General features: G+C 37.5%; 1 protein-coding gene across 1 annotated transcript in view; it reads left to right on the forward strand.

Annotated features, from left to right (window-relative positions):
• Positions 1–18,021, forward strand: part of SPATA17 (spermatogenesis associated 17) — a 131,838-nt gene extending 113,817 nt beyond the window's left edge. The window contains exon 10 of the mRNA XM_075200760.1: positions 17,813–18,021. Within this exon, the coding sequence (XP_075056861.1) occupies positions 17,813–17,893 (81 nt within the window). The 3' untranslated portion in view covers positions 17,894–18,021. The remainder of the gene's footprint in view (positions 1–17,812) is intronic.
• The last annotated feature ends 1,376 nt before the right edge of the window (positions 18,022–19,397 follow it).

The following is a 19,397-nucleotide window of genomic DNA, read 5'->3' on the forward strand; positions in this document are numbered from 1 at the left end:
AGACTTGCTTTCCAGAAATGTACCACAATGTGGATTGTGTGAGTCATTTAAAGGGGCGTGGCCAGTGATGTCACAGCAGCTCAAATGACTGCATTCTCATTTTTTTTTTAACCTTTATCAGCTCCTGTTGTCCTAAAGATGTGGGAGGGGCTTCAGCTGTCTGTAGTTGAGCAAGGAGCAAATATTTTCTAGTAGAACTGCAATGAAATGTCAAGTTAACTCTGAGCAATGTATTTTACCTTTACGTTCTTATTTAAATTTTAGGGTTTATTTGTCAGTTAAGTTGTAAAATTCAGTGTCGCGTGTTCATACTCTACTACAGACGTCAAAATGTTTTGGAGCTTCAGTTATTCTTTAAATTATATTTCTAAGTAGTATTTTAAAGAATTCTATTTTCTAGGACAACATTTTGTATTAATTTGGTCGAAATACTCCTGGAAATCCACTTTCCCATAAGAAATGTCCCCGGAAGTATAAAAGGCATACCAGTGAAAGTACAGGGCAACTTCTAATTACCAGAACCACATGAGTACCCATAAAATTGAAGTTGTTTTGCGGAGAGGAAAATGCCTCCCCCCAAGACAGGAAATGCACCACCTATTTCAGAAAATTCTTCCAGGAGAGATAGCGATCCTAAAAGATCACTTCCATCTGAAGTGGGTGGAGCAGGGCCCTAATGACACAAGTCGATCGTTATTATGGCCCTGCACCCGCTGTGCGATGATGCAAATTTTGTCATTGTGCGCTGGCGGAGTTGCCGTGATGGTGCAAATGCTGTTATCGTGCCCCCTGCACTTGTCCCTTGGACCTCCACTCCGATCCCAAAAAATAAACAAGTATGCACCCCCCCCAAGTGCACCTTCTCCACCCCTTAAACCTATAGGAAAAATTTGAAGTAGCTGATATAAAGCGCTGTATTCATACACCCACCTTCTCCCTTCAAAGAACGCAAAAGTTTGCACGCCCCCGAAGATGCTGCCATTTTGGACTGCAAATGCTTCCCCGTAGAAACAGGTACAGCTGACGTCAATGCGCTTTTTCACTTTTGCACTCATGAATGACCTCACTACATTTTTGTATGCCATTAAAACTGTAAGTACTCCTTAAAAAACGTAAATATAGAGATATAATTCAGGCCGCTCTGATGCTAAAAGTTCCAAGTAAACATTAAGCACAAACTCCCAGAGCAGATTAGCTGGCGCCGCTTATTACTGTTTGCACGTCATATATCTCACAGAGTGCACTTGAAGTATTTTTGCAGTACTTGGGATATGACTTTTGTTACCATGAGCTAATTAACATGATATATATTCAGGATAAATTCATAGGTCATTAATGTAAATGTAAATTGTAAGGTCATGCAGAATTACATGCTTTGCGTTCAGAAATTCAGGTTCAGCCACTCAATGATAGTAAATTATGACCTGCTTAATGAATCCATACAGTTAGAGCCTCGACTTTGCTGTTAGCAATAGTGATATCTTGTCTTATACTTGTACCGCCATTGTTATTTCATAGTAATTGGATACTACAGCTTTGTGTGCTGAAGAAGAGCGAACATGTAATTACTACAAATGAGATTTTGCTTATTCTTAAATTGGCCAAACATATGTATAGTTTGGAGCAGAGAATGGAAAGGGTGGACATGGGGTGGGACTTTCAAATATATGAAGGGTTTAACAGTGTACAGGAGGGAAACATTCTACAAAGGAAGAGAAGTATTAGAACACGAGGACATGTACTGACACTGGGGGGAAGAGAAGTATTAGAACACGAGGACATGTACTGACACTGGGGGGAAGAGAAGTATTAGAACACGAGGACATGTACTGACACTGGGGGGAAGAGAAGTATTAGAACACGAGGACATGCACTGACACTGGGGGGAAGAGAAGTATTAGAACACGCGGACATGTACTGACACTGGGGGGATGAGAAGTATTAGAACACGAGGACATGCACTGACACTGGGGGGAAGTAGGTTCAGTGGAAATGGTAGTGGATAAGTGGGATAGCCTCCAATCAGAGGTGGTAGAGGGTAATACAGTAGAGCAATTTAAACATGCTTGGGATAGACATAAGGATATCCTTAATAAAGGATCAAATAGGGGTTGAAGTTACCATAGGTTAAAAAATGGGCAGACTAGATGGGCCAAGTGGTTCTTATCTGCCATCAAATTCTATGTTTCTATACCCATCCTGCCGCTCATCGGGTTCAAATTGCAATGTTGCAAAATACGCAAGATTACACTGAGGTATGTTAGTACGTTTGTAAGATGACCACTGCAGGAAATACAGTGCAACTTACAGACGTGACCAATGGCACATACTTAATGTAGTGTAACAAACGCGTCTTTCTTGTAACACTTTTGACACCACTTGTAGCAAGAGCACCCTGCAGATATCAGCAACATGGACAACTTCTTGTTATAAATCAAAATGGTGGGTTTTTTTTACATCACAATAACACATCAAACGTCAGGACAACACCAGGCAACCTACGTCTAGCTATACGGCAGTTCCCTAACTACCAGCCGGCCACTAGCTGGCATCGGTTGCAATGCACAATTGCCAAATTCAGTCTGTTATAGTGCAGAACTCCTCCCATAGCCTTTGTTAACTGACAGGCGACACTCCCACTTTGTCTTTAAAGGAAGTCTCCTCAGGTGCTCTGTAACGCCTATTCAGTACAGACACCCATATCAGCTCTGCTGTTAGCTGTGGAAATAAACACTTTAAAGCATGTAAGTAAATCACATTTTACATTTACTTTGTCACATACCTCAGACCTGTAGACAACTGAACATAAGCACAGTGCTACACCTGTATATAGCTTGGTCTGCATCCTTTTACCTGCAGACTGTCAATTCCAATCTGAGAGGCCCGTGGCAAGCCACTCCCATTGCCACAGTAGATAGATACATGTATTTTGTCATTTAATAATACAGTGCATTTAAGATTTTTACTTCATGCCCTTTATTATTAGTTATTATTACTTAATATGTTTGTTGAATTAAGGAATACCTCCCAACATTTAAAATCAGGAAATAAGTACAAAATAATCCCCACCCCCCATTCCGCCCAAATTTTGCACACTAATGGACATATTTGGTAAACACCGCCCACTTTTATAAATTAAACCACACCCCTTTTATAGCCCGCAAATCAGGATGTTCCACCAAAATCAGGACAGTTGGGTGGTGTGCTTGCTGCTTGTACTTCCCATATGTTGGTAGCTGTGTTGTGTCTTACCACGCAGAATGATTTTTGTTGTTGAACTGTTCATTAAGCGCATCATTTAAATATTCCTGCCAGTTTCGATATGGGGACGGAGTTTCCACCCACTTTTGGTAGTGACCATAACACTTTCTGAATTTGTTATGGGGGGAAATCATAATGCGGGATCGCACTGATGAGCAGACTCTATATGCAGTACATCAACATGGAGATCTCATTTGACCAATCTTGAATTTTTTTTCTTTGCATATGTGCCAACGTGTCATAGAGGGCCCCCTAAGAGCCAATAATACAGATTCTCATTAGAATACCAGGGTGTAATTCTTTTACAAAAGTTTTCTACTTAAAATCCATATTTTACTTTTTAGTGTATGAGGGGGCCTGTGGGGTAAATAATATAAAAAAAGTGTGTACTTACCAACATCCTGGCTCCTCTTCAATGTGAGTGCCTGTCATGGATGGCAGATGCCATAGCGCCCTATATAGTAACCTCAAAATCATCTGGGTAATGTCCCAACATTCTAAACACACCAGCTCCAGGCACGATTGATAGCATTTTGGGTGGAAAATCTTTTTATCTATGTTATTGTTTAAATCTTTGACCTATCCTTGCAACATCAATGGCAATTCACACTCGCTTCTTTAAGGTCTACCAGGCTTAGATTAAATAAAGTTGAATGACTGTGATGTTATGAAAACGAACATTCTCATGTTACAACAACATACAACAAAACTCAGCCACATACTGGCCTGAGATTGATATGTCAGTGTTACATTGTTGTATGTTATGGCATAGGGGTGAAAAGGGGAGGGGAGGATTTTCCAGTGCACAGAACAGATTGAGCACAGAGAAGCGTTCCAAAGCCTCTCTGCTCACGACGTCATGTGTCACACGACTGTGGTTGCCATGTGTGTCACATGACACTGTGCAATCCCTGCAGAATTATAAATCATTAACAGCAGCTTAAAGAAACAAAATTAAGGCTGCCACAGTAATTTATGTTAAAAACACACAATTTTCCATGGGATTGTTGCTAATGTCAGCATCTCATAAATTAATTGTACAATTTTACCTTAGATATTATTAATTTGTTTCTTTATATTTGTAAAAGAAAAAAGATAAAATTATGACTGTAACATGGGTTTTACTAGTAAATTATTTCAGTTTTTTTCATATAAGACATTGCCCGTGCAGCTGTCTGTATAGTAATCATACCAAATTGTGGCCCCTGAATTTATTGACACGGCTGTTTTATGTTTATTGCGATAGAGAAATAATATACATATAAAATTCCAGCCTCACACAGGCAATTTTTTATTTACTTTATTTACTTGTGAGGGAAAAAATGGGCAAGCCTCCTACTTTAAATAAAATACAATTAAATATTTTCAAACTATTTAGTAAAATAAGGTATGAATGAATGTGACTTTGCATTTCAGTGGAATAGAAATTAAAAGTTTTAATTTTGTTTAGAATGTTGCAACCTGAGGAGAACGTGCGTTACCGTTGAATTATTCAATCAGATTATTCTTTATTGTATTTGGTGACAATCAATCCAATACAACCGAATGTAAACAGCCAAATTGATCAATAATCAATTTGTGTTCTGTGGAATTTTTTTTTATAGAAAGTACTTGGATGGAAGCTGATTGAAATGTGGGAATTGTAATCATACATTTAAAGTCTAATGAGCCTAACACTATATTACATGGTTCATGCAATGAAAATATATTTCTGCTCTGCCGGATTAAAATTGTAATATGTGTGAAGCAATCACTAATTTTTTTCTTGACAAAAATCTGATTTAAAATGTTTGTTTTTACAAATAAATTGCAATTTTAATGTGTGTGCCCAAAATATATATTGGATTGATTGTACATTAATGTGATTGTTTGAAAACAAAACAAAATTGATTGTCCAGTTGAATGTGGAGTGAAGATTTGGTCAGACAATTTGGTTGGTTTTGATCAGTTTGGCTCACTGTGATCCCATCATAAGTGATCTAAATCCAAATGAATCAGAGTAGATTTTATCTGGCCGCATACATATCTGACTTGACAGTGACCAGTGTGTCAGGTGTTTGGACAATCCAATTGTTCTTTTACATATTACATTTTTATTTCAGATATTAAAGAAAACCTGTTACTATTGCTTCTTTTTTATTTGGTTTTTATAGAGCAGTTTGATTCCATGATATAAGAAAATAACATTTTAAAAAGGCCAAAGGGGATCAATATTATTTATAGCCACTGCATGTGGCCAGTATATCCATTGGGCAGCACGGTGGCTCAGTGGTTAGGACTTCTGACTCACAGCACAGTTGTCATGAGTTGGATTCCCGACCATGGCCTTATTAGCGTGGACTTTGCATGTTCTCCCCGTGTTTGCGTTGGTTCCTCCAGGGGTCCCGGTTTCCTCCCACACTCCAAAAACATACCAGTAAGTTAGTTGGCTGCTTACAAAATTAACCTTAAGTACGTGTTAGGGAATATAAACTGTAAACTCCAACAGGGCAGGGACTGATGTGGGTGACAAATATTCTCTGTACAGCGCTGCGGATTTGGCGGCGCTATGTATAATTACTAAATAGAATTAGAATAACATTATTATAAAGCGATACATATAATATATATCATGTTTTTTTACGGAATACTTTTCAAAATCCAAGGATATTTTCGCTCCAAAATTATTTTCTATCGTATGAAAAATGTAAGGGGGAGGGAGGAGTCTGGGAATTAAGAATTATTGGCGCCCAATGCTTTCAGTAGCTCCAATGTTGTAAACTTCCTTCACCGAGGCCAGCGATGGTGTCAACGTACTTTGTGTGAAAAGTGCAAAAGAAGCATTAGATCTTGACATGCTTACTTGAAGTAAGTGAAATTAATGGAGCTCTATTCATATAAGACAAGGCCAACGAACCCCTTTCAGGCTGCTTACAGGCAGAAAAAAAGTCAATACTATTTTATTACTTGCAGCTGACCTACATTCTGCTCTACAAGTACCAAGCCCACTAATTGGTTTCAGTTGTAAGAAAAGTTTGCCCCCAACCAAACCGAGGGTAAGATCAATCAATCTCTTTTAGGGTAGCTTAGTGGCCTCTTGGCGATTAGAATAATATCTGTGTTAGGTCAGAAAATTATTGAAGTAGGCAGAATTGTCACCCAGCCACATTAATATATCTAATGTGTTTCGTAACAAAGAGTTAAAGCGGAGGGCGCCTTTTCCCTCTCTAACTAGACAGCTCAGCAATTTTTGCTGGTCTTGTCAAGTGAGTCAACGAGATTTCCATTTACAATGTTACAGCAGAGAGTGGCGAGTCGATAAAGGTACAAGCTGGAGGTCAGTGGTCACATTTTTTAAGATTAGTTAGACAAATCAAAATAAAATGCCTTCAAGTTACTCTCAGTTGTGACAAGCCTGCCTTTTAATAGTTGATACAGGTAAATATGCATCTGATGTGACACTAGTGTGTACCAAGTGCTCCCTTATGTCTGTATTTTCTCACCAAATACTACTTATTAGGGATGTACCGAATCCTGGATATGATTGAATGTTCTGTCCAAATCCATCCATTTTTATAGGAATTTGGCAGAATCCATTACCATCAATGAGATCCCATAATCTTATTATGTCCGTGCATGTACATCACCTCCGCTGTTACCAGTCTGTTCAAAAGGAGGCATTGACCTGGTAATGTCATGTACGTACCGTAGGATATTGGAAGCATAGAGTTTTTTAACTTCACTCAGACACGGGAAGGAGAAGAGGATCGGTCAGTCACTGACGGAGAGGAGCAAAATATAGCAATGACAAAAATTACACAGGGCAGAGGGAGACAATGGTGCAACAATACATTTATAAGGGGAGAGTAGAGAGCAACAACACTGGGCAGATGAATGACCACAACAAATACAGGGGGAGAGGAAGACAAAATGGTGACAATAGGAAGAGAAATGTTGACAACAAAGTTACTTTTCACTAGCGCTTAAATTTAATTTTTAAAGCTTACACGACCATTTCTTTAAAACTTTGTACGTTTTTCATAGGATTCGGTTTCATATTTATCCAAATAATTGCTGAGAATTCTAGATTTGACCAACTCTTAAAATAAATCTTAAAATAGAGTATTTGGTACATATCTAGTATTTATGCATGTAAATTATTACTCCCTAATATTTGTCAATACCTAAAATGTACACCCTTATTTTGGTGTATGTTTAATAAATACCTTTTATAAATAATGCAGGAAACTAATATTGAAATAGATGGAACAGGCTGGACTGTCCATTCAATCCTTCTAGAGGTGCAGGTTTTACAAGTTGAGAATCTAAACCTTAAACAAAACATTCATTGCTTAGGTGGTGGTGCTTCTCTACCATACATCATTCTACAAATACAGAGCTTAAGTGAGTGTCTGATTTGTTTCCAAGGTAACAGAAATGGTTAGTACATGCTGGGGATTGGCCGATTCTTACACAGCGGCAGGCGGCCATGCCGGTGATGTCACCTCAAGCATAACTGATGCTGTGCATCTTTTTAGATTTTTAATGTTCCTGTTCCATTAAGACACTGTCCTAAAGATATAGGATGTGTCTTTAGCTGTCTGTGATGGAGGGAATTAGGAATCTCTTAATGCCATTTTACTTTTTAACAGAGCTGCAGTGCAATGGGAGGGTGTGACTGAACAATGGTACTTCATATATAACCTTATCTGGTAACTGGTAACCAACCTAACTAAACCTTTTTTGAGTAGTAAACATGTTCAGTGCTAGAGGGTCCTGTACCTTTTAATATCCACTTTATTATCTTAATATCACATATATAAAGATTTCCTTTTTATGGATAACTATTTGTATGCTCGTTCTAATGTACAGTACAGCAGTGCTGATCTTAAAGTTTAGTGCATACAGTGTTAACCCCACCCTCTGTTCATCACCTTTCCATAAACCCCAACTGTACATTTGCTATGCAAGGATATAGAGGGTACATTTTTTTATTCAAGTTGTAAAAGAATAACAATTTGTACTTTGACTCAGAGCTGAATATATTCCAGAAAGCTCTGTTAAGGAAAAGATAAAACTACAGATGTAGTTTGTACAATATGTACAAGCCGACAATCTTGCTGAATAAATAGTAACACTGTGTACAGTTTGTATTGTGCGACCTCATGCTTATAGATAAATAATATCAGCCGTTCAGATTGGTATTGACTTGTCCTTGTGAAAAATTCACCTTCATTTGTGCATGTGTGAGGTCATCAGCCGAACTGGAATTGGAGGGCCTACAATGGCAGAAGTGCCAGATGCTCTGTGGTTTCTCGGAGCTTCACCTGATCAGCCCGATCCGTGACATTTGTCCGCCACACATGTAGCCAAATTGCTTATAGATTTCACCATTTTGCAATTTGTACTGTTGTGTTTAGGTTAAAAAGAGTTATTATTGTATGTAATAAGCTGCAAGAACTTTGTGGATGATGAGCACCAAGAACAACGTCGATGATGAGCACCACAAACATTGTATATGAAAACTACCAAAAATATTGTAGACGATGAGCACCAAGAAGAGTGAAGATTGTGATCGTCAAAAACTGTGTAGGCGATGAGCACCAAGAATTGTGTAGGCGATGAGCACCAAGAATTGTGTAGACGATGAGCACCAAGAACAGTGTAGACGATGAGCACCAATAACAGTGTAGACGATGAGCACCAAGAATTGTGTAGACGATGAGCACCAAGAATTGTGTAGACGATGAGCACCAATAACAGTGTAGACGATGAGCACCAAGAATTGTGTAGACGATGAGCACCAAGAATTGTGTAGACGATGAGCACCAAGAATTGTGTAGACGATGAGCACCGATAACAGTGTAGACGATGAGCACCAAGAACATGTGTCGATTTTAGAGGGGGACCCCACGCCAGTTGTCCACTTGCATTACCAGTAACCAGTGCATATACCACAGGATATACCACTAGTTCATTATTTTAGGTTAAAAAGAGTTATTATTCTACGTAATAAGCTGCAAAAACTATGTGGATGATAAACACCAAAAACATTGTATATGAAGATTACCAAAAATATTGTAGACGATAAGCACCAAGAAGAGTGTAGATTGTGATCGCCAAAAACTGTGTAGGCAATGAGCACCAAGAATTGTGTAGATGATGAACACCAAGAACAGTGTAAACGATGAGCACCAATAACAGTGTAGATGATGAGAACCAATAACAGTGTAGATGATGAGAACCAATAACAGTGTAGATGATGAGCACCAAGAACAGTGTAGACGATGAGCACCAAGAACAGTGTAGACGATGAGCACCAATAACAGTGTAGATGATGAGCACCAAGAATTGTGTAGATGATGAGCACCAAGAATTGTTTAGACGATGAGCACCAATAACGGTGTAGATGATGAGCACCAAGAATTGTGTAGACAATGAGCACCAATAACAGTGTAGATGATGAGCACCAAGAATTGTGTAGACAATGAGCACCAATAACAGTGTAGATGATGAGCACCAAGAATTGTGTAGACAATGAGCACCAATAACAGTGTAGATGATGACCACCAAGAACAGTGTAGACGATGAGCACCAATAACAGTGTAGATGATGAGCACCAAGAATTGTGTAGACAATGAGCACCAATAACAGTGTAGATGATGACCACCAAGAACAGTGTAGACAATGAGCACCAATAACAGTGTAGACGATGAGCACCAAGAATTGTGTAGACAATGAGCACCAATAACAGTGTAGATGATGACCACCAAGAACAGTGTAGACGATGAGCACCAATAGCAGTGTAGACGATGAGCACCAAGAATTGTGTAGACGATGAGCACCAAGAACATGTGACGCTTTTGGAGGGGGACCGCACGCTAGTTGTCCACTTGCATTACCAGTAACCAGTGCATATACCACAGGATATACCACTAGTTAATTATTTTAGGAGAGAAAAACATTTTATTTATTGATTATTTTTTTTATACACAGTAAAGACTCATGCTTTACAGCAGCTCTTTGGCCGGCACAACAGATATAATAGGGCGTATCTCTAGGATATTGTACACTTACTTGTTCACGTCCCTACTGTAAGTAACGTTAACATATAACAATACATTTTTCTCTCTTTTACTGCACATGTGACTTTTGCGGCCAACTCTAAATAGGGCCCAAAACAACATAATTCCATGAAGCATGAAATATATATGTGTAGTCAAGAAAGTTCTGTATTGTAGGTTTCATTTAATTTTTGAGTTTTCCAATTTTTATTCAATACTCAGAATCAATGAAACTTAAAACTTAAGATTCACTATAGAGATACATAAGATCTAATGTACAAAGCACACCCCACAGACACTGCAAATTGTCTTGGTTTTGCACCAGCTCACCAAATGGTCCATCCAGAACACTTCAACTACGTCTACTCTACAGTCTTGGGAGACACCTCCACCAACTAGATATGTGCCTAGGTTTGTGGCAGGCATAATAATCTGAAGAGGTGCCTTATGCAAAATTTCACTCTCCTACTGCTTTAGAACCACCCTTATCATTAATTTAAAGTTTTCAGACTTGCTTCTAAAATACTGCTGAGTTCATCAGTGGCCTAAATTAATCATGAGAGTGAGAGTACTTCTGTCTATATTCTTTCTAGCATTTCTAGGAAAAGTCCGTCCATTAAAATTATAGCACAAAAGCTAATCTCTGCAAAGTTGAACTTACGAAAAGAATGCACTCTCTAAATTCAAACCCCAACCCTTTATCTTATTTCAATAACCTTAGTCACCGAAATGAAATAATGGTGTTATGCTACTCCACAAAACTAGGAGCACTGGTGTCTCTGATTCATACTTAGCCTGACACAATCTCGCTCCACCCAACTACACCCCTTGGTCTGTGGAAACTTCATCTACTCTGAAATTGCCGCCATCTTTGCCTGCAAACTCATGGGCACCACCCGAGAGGATTTTACACTGCCGCCATGTTCCACTTCGTTGATGTAGCCCATGAGTTTATCAATATTTCAATAATCTGGATAAGAACGAAAAAGTAAATGTGCCCCTACTGGTCAACCCCAAGAGGAGCAAGATATAGAGTACAGAGAAGAGTAGAAAGGAGAGAGAACATTTGATTTTTTTATCAGCAGTAATTAACCAATTGCAAAAGAAATTAAAGTAATGTCTTATCAGTGAATTGGTCATGTCGGGGAAAAAAAATATATATGTGACTTTCTCATTCATTAAAGGGGGTGAATGCGACCGGAGGGGTACTGCAAACAGCAACAACTTGTTGCTCAATCTGTAAATTTCACAAAGCTCTACTTATTTTTGTAGATTTAATTACAAAACAGACATACTTTTCTCAGCAAATAAGCTTTGAGGAACTGCCACCAACTTTGATGCTAAATCTTTAACTGTGTGTTTGGCCTTCTCGTCAGCATATGCTCTGACACATAATTACCAGCTGTTTTATGCTATAAATTGTAGACAAAATCATTCTCCAGGGTGGCCGTAATGTGAGGACGACGGTTAGAGTGTGCCATAAGGCCCTCAGTTGCCGTGGCAACGGGGGCAGTTGTACAATGAAAACCTCGCATAAGTAAAAATATTGAGATTCTCTCCAACGCTGAGAGGATGAGGTCAACGTTGCCGTTCCATTACTTGCATCTATCATTCGTGAACCAAGGGCACTGTAGAAGTTGGAGTTCATATATACTTTTGCAAATTTATATATCCCTTAAGACATTAGCTTAAAAAAAAAAAAAAAAGGACAGAAAAAAATCTCCATTAGTTTTGTCGCCTCTCTCTCTCTTTCTCTTTCTCTCTCTCTCTCTCTCTCTCTCTCTCTTTCTTTCTCTCTCTCTCTCTTTCTTTCTCTCTCTCTCTCCCTCTCTCTCTCTCTCTTTCTCTCTCTCTCTCTATATATATATATATATATAACAAACTTGATTATACATTTATTTATAATTTTGTTACTAAACTATTAGAATTTATCTTTCCTAACTGAGTAACTTTCCAGTATTCTTTTTATTTTTTGTCGAATCGGTCAATTGCTCCATTATTTTGTTAAATCACATACATTTAATTAAGCGGTATAAATTAACATTTTTGTTGAAGCGCAGAATTCTCCCATTTGCCATTTTGGGTGATTGCTTCTTTTTATACATGTGTGACAAGGGAATCTTGACAAATTTTAAAAGTTTAAATGCATTTTAGAAGTCATCAGTTCATATTCTTCAGGGGGTCTTGAAATCGCTTTTTTTTATATCCGGCAAAAATCACTTTCTTGGTTTCTTGATCAAAAGTCACTAAGGAAATTCTTTAAAAAGGAATAATGTAACATTTATTAAAATGAAGATTTCGCCAATAAAATATATACAAAATGATATATTTATAAAAAAAAGTCAGTGATATGTCTATTTCAATGGAAACAAAGTAATTTGTATTCAAAAATGCAACACAACAGGCAAAGCATGTAATTGGCACAAGTGCTTATGTTAAAAAAAATTCTATAAAGAAAATGATCAGAGAGTTTATATGTCCAATTTATTTTTTTCAGTTATATATACATAATTATATATATATATATATATATATATATATATATATATATATACATATATATTTATATATATATATATATATATATATATATATATATATATATATATTTACTTATTAACACTCCCTGTTTTTAATATAGAAGGGTAGTTAGAACAATAATCATGTGTTTGGAGAGTGCAGAGTATTCCTCTTTATATATATATATATATATATATATATATATATATATATAAATATATATATAATATATATATATTATGCACACATTTTAAATTTTTAGATCTTACTTACAATATATATATATATATATATATATATAGAGAGAGAGAGAGAGAGAGAGAGAGAGAGAGAGAGAGAAACATCACATGCTCAATAAGCTGGATAAATTTATTATAGCAAAATATAAAAAAAGAAAAAAAAAGAAAAATAAATAAATATATATATATATATATATATATATATACACACATACATATATATCACACATGAGCTGTAAGTAAATATTTATATGGGTGAAATCCATTTTTGCTGGGCTTGTTTCTGTCAATTAATTTAGATGTGATAATATTATATTAATCTTGTTATCTGTAAAGTAATGTGTAAATTTACTGAAATTAATTTAGTTTACTAGCCAGGAGAATACTTCTCCCTCATATATTCTGCAGCGTGCTATGAGCATAGACTTCTGTCTTAAAATAAATAATACATTCAGTTAATAGTAACCTGCATATTTCCACAACATATCGAGCCTCCGTTAATTGCTGGGACGGCCTATAAAAACACAACACTGCTCTAGCACGTCTTCTCCATAGATTGCGCTCGGTATTAAAACTCTTTCATTTACAAGGTGAGATAGGAGTCATATTACATAATCCGCTAGAATTTATGAGAATAAGAAATATCACTTTATGTTTCTGGGCATTAATTAGTTGAAATTACTGGAAACAATCAGGAAATTGATGTCAATTGCTCTTGTTGGCAGAGAAACTGGACAGTTTAGGACCTTCCTTATGGTAATCGTGATAATTATCATTCATTACCAGTTGGTTTGGTTATGGCTTAACCCTGACATGGCTGGATCATGTTGTAAAGGAAAATGATGTTATTTCTCTGTTATGTAGGGAGAGCAAGTGACCGATAGCAGAACCAATTAAATCTATTTCTGGGATAATATAACCTGTTGATTTGCATTAACAGCATTGTTAATAGTTAATCCCATGCAATATTGCAAGGGATTTTTATTATACATTGCCAGGGGCTGGCTGGGCAGGGGGTATTCTTAACAATAATAGTATTAAATTATAAAGACAGTGAACCTCACAATTATTATCACTTTTTGTTTATATATCGCCAGCATATTACGCAGCGCTGTACAAAGAATGTTTTTTCATTCACATCAGTGCTTGCCATACAGTCTAATTTCCCTAGAACATGTAGACCAACGCAAACACCCACATTTTGGGAGAATTTAGCTGGAGTGTTCATCTGGGGTAAAAGAAAAATAAGTGGAAATCAACAAATGACATATGCTGGGAGGACATTAAAATTAATATTTAAATAGAATTAGTGGCGCTATATAAATAAATGATAATAATAATAATATAGTTTTATAGAGTTTAAGGTTAAAAAGGGTCTTAACTGCGTTCCTGTGAATTACAGCACAATTTAAGCCGTGGCTAGGATCCAGAACCACTAAGCAACCAGATACCGTGTGGGCATCACGGTGGCTTAGTGGTTATCACTTCTACCTCACAGCATTGGGCTCATGAGTTCGATCCCCGACCATGGCCATATCTGTGTGGAGTTTGTATGTTCTCCCCATTTTTGTGTGGTTTTCCTCCGGGTGCTCCGGTTTCCTCCCACACTCCAAAAACATATTGGTAGGTTAATTGGCTGCTATCAAAATTGTCCTTAGTCTCTCTCGGTCTGTGTGTGTATATGTTAGGGGATTTAGATTGTAAGCTCCAATGGGGCAGGGACTGATGTGAATGAGTTCTCTGTACAGCGCAATGGAATTAGTGGTGCCATATAAATAGCTGATGATGATGATGTTGATACTATGGGGGGGAAATGGAGGAAACCTTTGGAGACACAGGGATGACAAATAGACTTCACGAAGATAGTGCCCAGGTCTTCAGAAGATCTAGGCACATCCCTGGGGGTGTGGCCACCCCATCACAATGTGGCCATGCCCCCATCATGATGTGTCTATGGGAGGTGTGAAAGTATAAATTTCAAAGTAGTTCTTTGCTGCCAGGGTGTAAGCTATTGAATTCCTTATCACATGCGGTGGCAATTCACAAAGAATCTAAAAATAGATGTAATGCCTTTCTTATAAGAAATTGTATCTGTAGCTATAATGAGTAGAAAACATTATAGGAGAAGATTGATCCAGGGAACGTATCCAATTCATATTTTTGGGTCCAGGAAACATGTTTTTACCACTGAGATGCTAAATTTGAGATCCCGAGAGGGTAGTTGAAGTGCAAGTATGGGGGGTGGCGGACCATCGCGGATCGCATCATTTGGCCCCAACCCCAATGCCGCAATAGTGTTATTTTGCCACTGTGGGAGAGACCAAAACGACGCAATTTGCATTCATCACACAGCACTTTACAGAGATTGTTTGATCATTCTTATCTATTACAGCGGAGCTTACAATGTAAATATGTACCGCACAAACACACAGAGGCACACTAAGATTAACACATCAGTGTGTACTGTTACGTATATTGAGTTTGGTCAGAGACTGCACCTGGCTTCCTTCCAGCTGAAAATGCCTCTCTGTACAAAGACTAATATAAAATCCCAAGAAACGCATTTGGCAGTCAGCTAGTTGTCCCACTAACGGCTTCCCAATAACACATGGGCTTAGCGTTTAGTGTATGAAACCTGCACCTGCATTCAGTATTGTGACTTTCATTTTTATCTTAATAAAGGCTACATTTTTGGAAAGAAGACGGTCATTGTTGTCAAGTGCTTAACTCTGTTCCAGAATAACTAAAGAAACTGGGAAAAATTCATAATACGAACTTCCTATTTTTTTTAATCTCGTTTTCTATGTAGCGTCTACAATTTTATGCAGTGCCTCACGCGTTTCTCAGGCTTGAGTCGCATTATTTTTGGTTCAGACTGAAAAATTACATTGCAACCATAGGAGACACGGGCAAGTTGCGATGGGGATGTGACCACACCCAGTGGATGTGCCTTGTGCTTTTAAAGCATTAGGCTGCCCCTTTACATCCCCCCCCCCCCCCCCCCCCCCGGTTTTGTAAAATCTCCATAAATTTTCAGGGGGGATTTAAAATGCCAGTTTTATTAAAGGTGTTATATATGTTTACCAACCCTACATGCCGTCTTTAGCACTTAGAAAAAACTGCTATTTTAAATTCCGCTGTATAGCATAGAACCATCTGACACAAGGTCTAAAAACACTGAAGCAGCAAAGTTTGTGAAACCCAATACTTGTGTCATTCTCAAAACTTTTGGCCATGACTGTAGTGTCATTTGTAAAATCCTATTTCTGCTTCGTTACACAAACTACATTTTTTTAACCTTTTTTTTCTCTCTAGTTCACATTTTATTATTTATGGATTTTTTTTTTATTGTAATGGAAAGCCCATCATATGTGGACATTTTTCATGGTGAAACTCGTCGTGCAACAGGCTAAAAATACTATGATCCGTTCTCCATTATTTTACTTAAAGTTCAGCTTGTGTTTATACTTTTATGGATTTTACACCAATTTTCCTCATACTTGTGAACAGTCCTGGAATGTGTGGTACTGGGTGATCCCCTGGACTCCTGAGAGAGTCTACTAATCCCCCTTATCCTGAACCAGACAGAGGAGCCGGTAGAACCCAGCGTCAGGACATGATTTGTGCCTTCCTGCACCATGATCACCATGTTATCTCAAATGCCTCCAGTTCAGAGATCTTGTTGTTAATAGTATTATAAATCTTTTATTTTTATGTCCTAATTCATTAATTTTAGATATACTGGATTTTTCACTGGAACTTGAATGTGGGTTTCTTTTATATTGTTGTTATATTTTGGCCATGATCTGTGTCATTGTTGAAGGGCTTTTTGAGACTTTTTCATACATTTGTACAGATATTAGTCCTGGATCATTTTACATCAACATTCATTAATGATATATGTATGTGTATATATATATATATATATATATATATATATATATACATACAAGTTAACCCGTGCATGATACTCATGCATTCTAGTCAAATCAAGCTACTTAAGGTATTAAAAAGGTTCTTGTCATGCATTTGGGCCATAGCCCAGGCCTCAACCACCAACCACTCCCCACTGTCACCCCCGGCAACCACCAACCACTCCCAACTGTCACTTCTCCTTCAAGAAATATATATATTTTTTTAAATCTTTATAAACACTTTTAACAATTAACAAATTAAATTAACAAATTAAAAACATCTTAGTATACCAAATTTCAGCCCTTTCTGAATTTTTTTTCCCACACACACTAAGAATTTAGTAGGTCAGTGTATAACTCCGCCCAGCAGGTGGCGCTGCAGCTTGGTTTTATTTTTTCCACACACAGACAGACTAACACACGCCACTAGACATTTATATTATAGATAATGTATACAGTGGTTGAAGTGGAAATTTAGAAGTGGCGGTATTGAGAATGTATGTGAATGAAATTTGATAGTTTTACAATGAAGGCAGTAGGAGAAGTGGCCGTATAGCATGTACCTAATAAAGTAATGATTTGTTTCTCTTTGCCAGTGTGCTGAGCTTATATAACAGTTTTCCTTGTCCTTTTCTTGTCATTTGTATGTTCCTATACGGTCGGTTGCACGCATCTTCATTTTAAACACTTCATATACAGGTATTGTGTATACATGATCACATAGAGTTTTCTCTTTTTCCACTTGTAGTTAAGGCATTTTGACCTTTTAAAGGAATGAAACGCAAAATAAAATAGTCAAATAACAAATAAAAATATATTATTTCATTTTCCGCAGGACTTCCAAAATATCTTCACATCTATCCCGCTTTTTGATAAATACGACCGTATGTATTCCAAGGCTGGCGAAGCTGTATAACTTCCTGCATCTAAGACATGACATGAGAGATACAGTAATACGCGAGATCCTAACCAAAGAGCACGGAACGTTTCTCAAAACTGTATATGTATTATCTGCAAACATCCATAATAAAAACCAACATGTGTTGTGTGTATTCAAAAACGTCTTATCTTGTGAATCTGCTTCATTATCATTCCCTGATGTAACAGAACGGCAAAACCCTGCTGGTGCTCATTTATATTGACCCTTTCTGTCCTTGCTATTCCATTTCCGTAATGCCAACAACATTTCTGCAAAACGGTGGGAGAAGACAGAATCGGTGTACAAGAAGTTTTAGAAACTTTAGTGTAATATTCCAAAGCCTCTTAGACTTAGCGATCAGCCAAATCATCTTCCCACTTGCTTACTAATGAAACATTCATACTGATTTGCTCTACACAAAAGTTACACACAACAGCTACAAAACACCACAATAAACTATTTCGACATATTGTCTCACCGACTACACACCATCTGGCATAACTCCTACATAGTATCATAGTACCCGTAACTCCTATAAATCTTTTAATAAAGTTTTGGAACCTTGGGCTTCTCAGCTTCCATCCACAATTTAATTTTCTGGTTACTTGAGATTGGTCTACTCGGTTTCCTTTCCTTCCTCTGAAGACATCTCCACACATGATCTGTACAAAAGTGTAAACTTCACATCCTTCCACTTCATCCATTAAACTTTAAATTTTTGTTCTCCTAAAATACTGCATGGTTTAGCTTCATTGGGTTCAAGTAATCATGAGAGTGGGGGGACATTGGGACTGTCTCTAATACGCACGGAACTCTAAGGTGTTTGAAGCTTGAATGTTTCCCATTAAAGGTTTAGGACCAGATTAAATCTTTGCCAGCTCTGTGTGAGTACAAAAAGTCCTTTTGCAGAATGTAAACGTCTGTGTGCCTTGCACAGTAAAGAACATTCCCAAAAATGCACTCCACCCATTTATCTAATTTTGATAATCTCACTCCGCAAAATACAATCTTGATTTTTTCATTGATCTGCCATTGCTGAGGCTGGCACCCCTACTCTGTACTAGAGGCATCCTAAATCCGCCCCAACACAGCCTCTAACTTCAGTTCCTCCGTTAATGCCGCCATGTTGTTCAGAAAACCCATGATCTCTGCTAGGAAACCTAGATATAGAGACACAAGCGAAGGTGCAGAGCGCCAGCAGAGAGGCCAATTTGCACCATGTAATTGACCGCCAAAGACACACCACCTTCCTAGTCAAGGCCAGCTTTCTATAGAGGATAAAACAGCCACCACGCTGGATATTGAATGCAGCATAAACACAGTTATTTCAAGGAGTGGTATATTATTTTGCTCACTAATACACAGGCTTTCTTATATGTCATTGTCAAAAAGTTCTATATTTTTAATGACAATACGCTTCATTCTTCCAATGTAAAACAGCTGAACTTTGTTCTTCAGTCCTACGTTTCCAAGAGAGATTTTTTTCCGTATTAGAGATAGG

Source organism: Mixophyes fleayi, chromosome 3 (genome assembly GCF_038048845.1).
Source record: "Mixophyes fleayi isolate aMixFle1 chromosome 3, aMixFle1.hap1, whole genome shotgun sequence".
In the NCBI taxonomy this organism is placed as follows: Eukaryota; Metazoa; Chordata; class Amphibia; order Anura; family Limnodynastidae; genus Mixophyes; species Mixophyes fleayi.